The sequence below is a fragment of the Ovis aries genome, chromosome 11, assembly GCF_016772045.2.
Source record: "Ovis aries strain OAR_USU_Benz2616 breed Rambouillet chromosome 11, ARS-UI_Ramb_v3.0, whole genome shotgun sequence".
NCBI lineage: Eukaryota > Metazoa > Chordata > Mammalia > Artiodactyla > Bovidae > Ovis > Ovis aries.
Genome location: NC_056064.1, coordinates 32,963,962 through 32,973,752, shown reverse-complemented (window position 1 = coordinate 32,973,752; position 9,791 = coordinate 32,963,962). Strand labels below are relative to the sequence as shown.

Below are 9,791 nucleotides of genomic sequence, written 5' to 3'. Positions count from 1 at the left end.
CCTACTCATGTGACCTTTAGATCCTTAACCTCTGTGCCTCAGTTATTTAGCTGAAAAATGGAGCCAACTGGGTACCACAGGTTGTCATGTGAAATAGGAATGCATTTAGGACAGTGCCCTTTAGAGGAGGTGGCGAATGGGCGAGTTCCCTACTCCACTCGAGCAAAATAAGATCTCGGATGCTCTTTCTTCAAGACTACCTTCTGGCCAGAAGGAGGATCCTTAGCGAGAGCCCTCAGGACAGCAGGCAGGGATTGGGGGTGGGCGCAGGGGCCCGGAGCCTGGTGGGGCTGCTTTCTACCTGCTTCCACTCCCCGCCTCCACCATCCCTTGCTCTTCTGCCCTGCCTCTTGCTCTTCTTGCTCCAGACCCAGATCTGGTCTCCAGGTACCCAGGTAAACCCAAAGCTCCAACCCTGGGAAGGACAGCGAGGTGGAGGGGCCCCAGATTGCAGCTTGGACTTCCTGTTGGCCTCATAGGAGAAAGAACCAGGCCGAGGTAAGAACTTGCTAGGAGTTCCAGCAGAGGGACCACAAGTGCAAAGGCCCTGAGGCTGTTGGAACTCAGCGTGTCTGTGAGCCAGCAGGAAGGGCACCCTGGGGGACACAGACCAGGTGTGAGTCAGCGGGATGGGGCGCCCCCAGCGGGAGTGAGGCTTCTGAATGGAGAGTGGACTGAGCATGCCCATGCCCTGGGGAGACAAAAGGCCCTGGGTCCCAGCAGAGCTCAGCCCAGCTTCTCCCTCTGCAACCAACTCACAAATCTCCTGGCCTTCTGGGTTCCATGGGTCCTGTCCTGCACTCTCCCCACACTTGGCCTCACCTTGGCCCAGCTGGAGGCCCCTGTGCCTACTTTCTCCCCCTGGGAGGGGCCTTGAATAGTCTTCCCCTGGCTTGAGAGTGGGGGCGGTATCTGGAAGGGAAGGGGGACCAGAGCTCTTCTCTGTGCTTCCCCTCCCATCCTGCCTGCAGGAGCTGGAGAGGAGCCTGCGCACCAGGACCCCAGGCATTCTGCCCTGTGATTCATCCAGAGTATGTTCCCCTCCGCTTGCTCCTATGATGCTGTCCTGGCCCTGGTTCTGTGTCCCAGTGTCCCCTCTGCCCCCAGGGTGCAGGCAGCCACACAACCTCTGAGGGTCCTCACAGCTGCATGAGCCAGGGACGTGGCTGGGGTCTGGGACCCTGGGAGACATCAGGAGGGCTGGTGATGGGTGGGAGGAGTGCCCACATTCAGCCCCCACTACATAGATCAGGGCCTGGATGCCAGTGCCTCTCAGGGCTCATGCCCACCTGGAATGCCCCCCTCCACCCCCATCAATCCTTCTCCTGCAAGCAGCTCGTGTCCTCTCCCCACTGCCCTGGGAGGGGGTGCTGCACCCCCCAGGCCCAGCCCAGCACAGCTGACTGGGAGCTGCCCTTGGAGGAGGAGGCTGGGCGGGGGCGGGACTCACCAGGCCTGGGGCTTCCTCTTCACCAGCCCGCGGTGGCGCCTCCACTGGGAGTGGGGGCTGAGGTGGTATGTCAGCTGCCGGCACAGCTTCTCCATGGCGCCCAGTGCATCGCCCTCCTGCAGACCAACCACAGGTCCCTGAGTCACTGGAGCAGGTGGGGAACCAGGCCCCTCCCCCGCCTTCCGCTACCCCACCTGGGCTGAGCTCGGTTTGGAGACCTGCTGCGCTGGCCCCTGGTGGCTGCCCGGAGCAGGGGGCAGGGGGTGCAGACTCACTGCACACTGGTTTTAGTTTCTGTGAATTAGTTGCTGTCGTGAATAAACCTGCTGCTGCTGCTAAGTCGCTTCAGTCGTGTCCAACTCTGTGAGACCCCGTAGACAGCAGCCCCCCAGACCCCCATGTCCCTGGGATTCTCCAGGCAAGAACGCTGGAGTGGGTTGCTATTTCCTTCTCCAATGCATGAAAGTGAAAAGGGAAAGTGAAGTCGCTCAGTCGTGTCCGACTCTTAGCGACCCCATGGACTGCAGCCTATTAGGCTCCTCTGTCCAAGGGATTTTCCAGGCAAGAGTACTGGAGTGGGGTGCCATTGCCTTCTCCGGAATAAACCTGAGACTTCTATAAGAGCCTGATTTCAGGTGATGTGACAGGTGACCCCTTAGCCAGGGTCACCACGGTCCCTGCTGCTTCCCGACGCCCAAGGCTGTCCTGCTCACCGGCTCTCCTCACAAATGCCCGCTGGGTCCCTCCCAGGTGCTGGACACTTGCTCTGCACGCTGGGAGCAAATGTCCTTGCCCTCGTATTTCACACGACAAAGAGGACAGTGACGTCCTTTACCATGTCTTTTCTGCCGACATCAGCAGTGGGAAAATAAAGGAATGCAGGGCCAAGTCTTCCCCAACCCATTTCATCCCCCTTCGTTCCCTGTCTGGTCCACCAGCATTTGAGCTCGAGACCCTGGGTGTTATGGCCTGAACTGTGTCCCCCCAAATTCCTAAAGTCCTAATCCCCAGCACCTCAGAATGTGGCTGTATTCAGAGACAGGGCCTTGAAAGAGTAATTAAGATAAAATGAGCTCATCGAAATGGGCCCTAGTCCTATATGACCGGGGTCCTCATGAGAAGAGACCAGAACACAGCTGTGTACAGAGGAGAGACTATGTGAGCACACATGGGGTAGACGGCCATCCTCATGCCAAGGAGGGCAGCTTCAGAAGAGACCAACTCTGTTAATGTCTTGATCTTGGACTTCCAGCCTCCAGGTCTGTGAGGAAACACAATTGGGCTGTTTTAAGTGGTATTTTTGTCACGGTAGCCCCAGCAAACAAATACACTACGTTAGGGGACGCAGAGGGCAGATTTTAGAGACTCCTGCTCTGTCCAAGGGTAGTCAGTTCAACAGAGAGTCTCCGGCCTGAGAGACTGAGTGGCCCACAGCCTGTGCACTTACAAGACGGTCCAGGGCCAAGGACCAAGGCCACGAAGTGCCAGGTGTGGATGCAAACCCACTTGCAGATGGCAACGCGATATGGTAGGTCAAACATTAGAGTGGCCAGTGCCCAGTGGGGCGCCTGACACAGAGTGGGTGCTCGGTGAAGACCAGCTTGATTATTACCATTGTCATCATTACTCTGCTAACAAGAGGCAGCACACAACTCTCCCCCTTCTTCTGATGTTTGGCTTTCCGAGGTTTTCGTTACTCATCCAGTTCGTTATTTTCAACCTTGGTCTGAAGATATTAAGTGGAAAATTCCCGAAAAAACTCATAAGTTTGTCCTGAGTAGCGTGATGAACTCTCATGTTGCCCGGTTCCGTTCTGTTGGGGACATAAATCATTCCTTTGTGTGGTGTAACCCACACTGTGTATATTACCTATACCGTTAGTATAGAAAACACACTTTTATACAGTTTGGTACCATCTGTTTCAGGCATCTCCTGAAGGTCTTGGAGTGCTTCCAGGTGGCACTAGTGGAAAAGAATCTGCCTGCAATGCAAGAGATCGTATTAGATTCAGGTTGGAGCCATGGGTTGGGAAGATCCCCTGGAGGAGGGCATTGTAACCCTCTCCAACATTCTTAACCTAAAGAATCCCAGGACAGAGGAGCCTGGCGGGCTACAGTCCATAGGGTTGCAGAGTTGGACACAACTGAAGCGACTTAGCAGGCACACATGAAGGTCTTGGAACATATTCCCCAAGGATGGATCTACCGTACTGAGTAGTTAAGAGTATAGACTTGATCCAAACTGTGTGGATTCAAATCCTTGCATTGTCTCCTCCTGTGTGACCTTGGGCACATCACTTAACCTCTCTGTGCCTCTGATCCTCATCTGTAAAGGGTTAAGCAGGATAGGGGAGCAACCAGCTTACATGGGGCCATATGGAATTGGAGGGGCCTATGGGCCTCCAGCTGGGGGATGTGATTGGATTTATGGGCTGGGGGTGAGGACAGGTCTGGCCTGGACACAATCACCAGCCTCTGATTAAACCCCTGGCCAAGGAATGAGCAGAGCAGGCAGACAGGGGGATCAGTCAAATATCAAAGAGGCAGAGGGAGGGCCCAGGGGACATGAAATAACGGAGAAGGCTCGGTCAGAGAAGCAGGAGTAAGGAGAGCCCTGGGCACCAAGAAGAAGGGGCTGGTGGGCTCAGACACTCCACTGGAGACTCCATTCAGGAGGTGCTGGCCAGCACAGGCTCAGGGATGGTGGTCATGGTGCTGGCCGGGGTGAAGGCCAACTTCTAGGCCAAAGGGGGAGGGGAGGATGGCCCATCTAAGCCAAGGGTCTGCCTGTGGGATTCTTTCACAATTCTTTCTTTAATTGGCTGCTCTGGGTCTTAGTTATAGCATATGGGATTTTCGACTTTTGATGTAGCATTTGGGATCTTTAGTTGTGGCATGCGGAATCTAGTTCCTTGATCAGGATCAAACCCAGGCCCCCTGCATTGGGAGCACGAAGTCTTAGCCACTGGATCATCAGGGAAGTTCCCTGTCCCTAGGACCCTTGCACATCAGGATCACCCAGAGCTTTAGAAAACACAGCTGCCTGGGCCATCCCCAGCGATGGGTGGGCACTGGGACTTTTAACGCCTCCCCCTGACCTCAGCTGAGATTCCCCTGTGCTGCCAGGTGGACCAGTGGGGTGGGATGTGGTAGTCTGCCCAGGATCACCCCTGGGACCACCCGGGCTATTCCAAAACTGAGAAACGAGCTCCTAGCCCTAACCTTAACCTCTGACCACTTCTCAGGGGTTCCAAAGTTGGGAGCCATAGACTGTCCCTCAAACTTCTCGGCCAGAAGGAAGAAACAGAAAGCTCAATTCTGTTGCTCAGTCTTATCTGACTCTTTGCAACCCCATGGACCGCAGCATGCCAGGCTGCCCTGACCATCACCAACTCCCGGAGCTTGCTCAAACTCATGTCCATTGAATCGGTGATGCCTCTGTCGTCCCCTTCTCCTCCTGCCTTCAATCTTTCCTAACACCAGGGTCTTTTCCAATGAATCAGTTCTTCGCATCAGGTGGCCAAAGTATTGGAGTTTCAGCTTCAGCATCAGCCCTTCCAATGAATAATCAGTACTGATTTCCTTTAGGCTTGACTGGTTTGATCTCCTTCCAGTCGAAGGGATTCTCAAGAGTCTTCTCCAACACCACAGTTCAAAAGCATCAATTCGTCGGCGCTCAGCTTTCTTTATAGCCCAACTCTCACATCCATACGTGACTACTGGAAATCTAGACCGACCTTTGTCGGCCAAGAAACAGCAAAAGAGGCGGCAAAGCAGCCGCCGCAGTGCGCCTGCATCGCCACCAGGGGGCAGCCGCGCACGGGCGCGAGGCCTCCAAGCCGGGCCTGTGCTCTTGTTTACTAAACAGGGACCGGAGACGTGGTCAATTTGCACGGGGCCTGGGGCCTGAGGCCAAACGTGAGCCGGAGTCGTCAGGGGTGAGAGCGCCTCCGCTTGTCTGAACTAAGATTCAGTGACTTATATTATCTACTAGACACTGGGCACTGCCTCTGGCTTTGCCTATGTCCCAATCCTGTAATCACAGCCATTGCATGAGATGGGTGCCCCTGTAATCCGGCTTGACAAATGCGGAAACAAGAAGTCGACGTGAAGGCTGGCATCAGGACGCAAACCTGGCAGTCACTATGAGGCTGGGCTCTGCTCTGCCCTCAGGTAATGAATCTTTCTCCAAAGTGAGTCCAGGGTGCTTCTATCCTTTGCAACTAGGAAAGCCCCAAGCAAGCTCACTTAAGTTTTCCCACTCCAGGCCTCTGCCTGCAAGAACAGCTAAGCAGGACTGGCCCGGTGGTGGAGGAGGAGGAAGGAAGCAGGGAGGCAAGGAAGAAGGAGGATGCTGGCTGTGTCCTCTTCTCTGAAAGTCGTGAGGCCCAGCAGCCCCTGTGTGGGACCAGACCCCACTCCCAAGCCACCGCTGACGGTCCAGAAGGGGGCCCTGGAATCCTGACTTTAGACAAGACTCCTTGAGGGCTTAACCCTGAGACATGGGGAGAGGGGGTGGGGAAGGGGGCAGGAGCAGAGGTGGGGGGCAAGTGTCTATGCTGGTTGGGGTCCCAGGGCCTCTTTCCAGCTTGGCTGCCCCTGGGCCCCACGAGCCCCCTCAATATGGGAAGGATAAGCCCTCTTCCTGGCTTGAGGCAGCCTCCATGGGCTTCTGTTACTTGCAACATTCCTAACCCACAGCAGAGGGTTGTGGCAGGCAGGTTGCGGAATCTGCTCTCTAGGCTTTCCTCCCATCCGTGGAAAAGGAAGGAGGGGGAGGGGTGTGGCACAAGTTGGGGTGACTGGGCACCTGCCCAGTGCTGCAGACCAGAGGCCCCCGGGAAGACCCTGCTTGAGGGTTCACTGACCTGTCAGGGGAGAGGCCCACGGCAGACCTGCAGGCCTCTCCAGGCAGGGTCAGGCCCCTTCCAATGCCATCTACTGTCTTTACCCCTGACCCCAGGGTATAACAAGCAAAGCCTTCCACCATTCTGAACCCAAGACTTTCTCATTCATTCATCAAACACGGCTGCCCTGCCTACTGTGTGCTGGACGCTGCTCCAGACAGTGAGACTGTGCTGGGCTTTCTGTCTACTCCTCCCCCCATCCACTCTCTGTTCTCTGTGCTGGACAGGCTGAGCTCTTACGGACAGACCGCATCACTGGCCCTCTTGCTTCTGACTGCCAGTGGGATCAGCTAATGGGAGGGAGGTCAGAGGGCAGGAGAGAAAGGCCTGGGATTAACTCTTCTTGTTCCTGCCCTGCTTCAGTCAGCCTCCAAGATGGCCCCACAGATGCCAGACTCCTGGGCGTGTACAGCCTCTTTCCACCCTCGTCAGGGCTGATCGGGCGATCCACTATGGCAGTGACGGCATGTGACGTCTGAGACTGGCTCAGAAGACACTGCGCTTCTCCCTTGCTCTCGGGCATCACCTGCTCTGGGATAAGCCAGCTGCCCTGACATGAGGGAACTCAAGCAGTGGATGGGCCGCGGGCAGAAAGCTGAGGCCTCCCGCCATTAGCCATGGGGGGTTGCGCCATCCTGTCAGTCCCCTCCAGCCTCCAGATACTTGTAGCCTCAGCCAGTGTCCCGAGCCCCCAGCTAGATTCTGAGCTGCCGCTGTTCCTGAATCCCCCGCCTATAGAGATGGTAAAACGATGTTTTAAGCCACCGTATTTTAGGGTGATTTGTTATGAAGCAACAGAAAACACAATAAAGTATAACAAAAGAAACAAAGAAGGAGAAAAAAAGGAAGATACAGGGTGGTTTTGGGAGAGGCGTTCTCCTCCCAGCTCTGGCAATACAGCTCTGCCCACGGCCCTTCCTCGGTAACGACTTCCTGATGCTGGTCTCCGGTGTCTCAGTGGCCCCGGTCCACGGTCCATTCCCTTCTTCCTGCCCACAACTCTGGAAATAGTCCCTTATTGTTGCTATTCAGTCGCTAAGTCAAATCCCTCTTTGCGACCCCACGGACTGCAGCGTGCCAGGCTTCCCAGTCCTTCACCATCTCCTGGAGTTTGCTCAAACTCATGTCCATCAAGTCAATGATGCCATCCAACCATCTCATCCTCTAATGCACGGTGGAATGTGTGGCCTGCTTGTGCCAGGAGCAGGATGACTGTGAACAGGCGGATGTCCTCTCTTGCCCCTCCAGAGTTTATATTCTAGTGGGAAGAGCAGACACTAAGCCAACAAGCACATAAGCAAAATAATTTCAGAGAGGCCAGGGAGTGGAATGAGAAAATAAATGGGGCGTGAGGTAGAGGCTGATCAGAGACCTACTGAAGCGAGGCTGGGCAAAGAAGGCCTCTGAGAGGCAATGCCTAGGCTGAGTCTGAAAGGAGGAGAGGAGAGCTGGAGCAGGAGGCAGCAGAGTCCCAAAGGTTGGAGAGAATCTGGATGCCGCAGGAAGAGAGGAGCGTGGGGGCTGGAGCAGAGTGGGAGCGATGGGAAGGGAGATTCAGGCGGGTCCAGAGGAGGGGTCCGCGAGTTTCTTAAATCATAGCACCACACAGAAGGCTTTTCAGGAGGTACCTGGTGATGCGGTTTACCTCTGCACAGAAGGGCAGAGAGGGCATGGAGCCAGGAGTGGAGCCCAGAGTCCAGCTGGAGGCTCTTCCAGCAGGCTGAGGACGGGGGCCTTGGACATGGCCCCGACACATTAAAGAACTACGACTGCTGGGGCGTGCTGACTGGTGGACAACATGGGTGCCCCGTCTAAATCGCCCAAGGTCCACTGTTCCCGACTTTGTGCCCAACTCTTCTCTGCTGTGCCCCTGCCTGGACAACCAGCACCTGCTGGCTTTGCGGTGGCCGCCCTCTACCAACCCACCCCACACCTGCCCTCCTCGTCTAGCCCTCCATCTAGGAGTCTTGGCACCAGACACTCTGGAAGCCAGAAAGAAGGCCCTAGACAGAGCTCCAGATGGGAGTGCCGCCCTGGAGCAAGGTTCAGCTCCCGGGCGCCCAGGCCAGATGCGGGGTGGACCAGGAAACCACCTCTTGCTCTGATCTTGGTTCTACCCTAAAGTGGAGGCCGCCCAGGACTCCTCCACCCTGCCCTGGCTTCCTGCTGCTTCCTCCTGCTACAAGGAAGCATGTTTTTTTAGAAACTGCTGGAAACTGAGGGATGGGAGAGAAGAAACCAAAACAGAGAGGAAAGCCCGAGTGGGCAGCTGCCCTGCTGTGGCTGTCCCCTCCCTGCCCTGGTCCCGGCTTGGACTGTGGAGCCAGCGGGAAGGGGAACAGATCTCCCCCGCCGAGGGGCTGGGCCGTGCCCACAGAGCCTGGAGAGCCGCAGAGCCAGGCGGGAAGCGGACCCGAGTGAAGCGGGTGGGTGTAAAATGACACTCGGTCCAGAGAGGAAGACCAGTGGACGTAGTGGGGGGTGTGGTGAACTGAACGGCGGGCAGGGCCGTGGCTACCCTCACACAGCACCTTCGTGCAAGCTAGACAGAGCTTAGCTCTCGGTGGACATGGTCCTGCCCCTGTGCCCACGGCTGGTGGGCAGAGAGAGGGCTTGGACTGCTGTCTCCTCCCGCCCCACCCGCTCTGTGCACGTGTCTTTGTGCAGGATGCAAACTATGCAGCTGTACATGGTGGGCCTGGCCCCAGACAACAGAGGCGGCTGCTCAGCTGCAGGCCTTAGCATTTTCCAAGGGCAGCCAACATGGGGATTGTCCGGATTTGATGCACCTGGTGGGCCGAACAAAGCCAGTACTGAGGGTGCAGGCGTATAGCCTTTACCATGGACGCTGGGCCTCAGGTGCCTGCATGAGGGGCCTGGGCAGCACTGACCAGCCCCCCACCCTGGGCACTGAGCTGTTTTGCCCAGGAAGGCGCTAGCCTCACACCCCAGACCTGGCTGGCTCAGACCATGGCTGCCCTACCGGCTTGGGGCAGTGGATGTAGCGGGCCAGGCTGATGATGAGGTCGTGCGTGATGGGGTCCACCAGGTTCCTGAAGCTGGCGTAGCGGTACAGGACGTCATCCAGCGAGGTCGACTCCATGCCCAGGTCCTACAAGAGGGGACGATGGCCAGAGATCAGCGAGGCACCCCCTGCCCTGCCCTGGAACCCCACTCAGCATACCCGCGGCAGTCTGTGGAGGTGGGTTTCAGTCCCTGGGTTGTAAAGAGACACAACTAAGCGAGTTTTCACTCTGTGTGGCAGGCAAGGCTGGGAAGGTAGGAATTGGAATTCAGACTGTCCATATGTGGATGAGAGACCTCTTCCCTCTTGGGGTCTGTTTCCCTACCTGTGAAATGGGCAGATGGACCCTGCCAGCAGTTACCAAATTGTGTTCCAAGGTCTTGGGGCTGATAAGAGAGAGGCCAAGGGTC

The 9,791-nt window shown here is 56.5% G+C and overlaps 1 protein-coding gene across 3 annotated transcripts in view; it reads right to left on the bottom strand.

Annotated features, from left to right (window-relative positions):
* The window catches only part of LRRC75A (leucine rich repeat containing 75A), a 34,404-nt gene that overhangs the window by 2,180 nt on the left and 22,433 nt on the right, over positions 1-9,791 (bottom strand). For 2 of the 3 annotated variants that reach the window (XM_027974844.3, XM_027974845.3), the window contains exons 2-3: positions 9,340-9,468; positions 1,451-1,566 (exon numbers count right to left, since the gene is read on the bottom strand). In XM_027974844.3, coding sequence (XP_027830645.1) covers positions 1,451-1,566; positions 9,340-9,468 — 245 coding nt within the window. Of the gene's footprint in view, positions 1-81; positions 597-1,450; positions 1,567-9,339; positions 9,469-9,791 lie in introns of those variants that run through there. The other variant, XM_042255699.2, reaches the window with a different exon arrangement.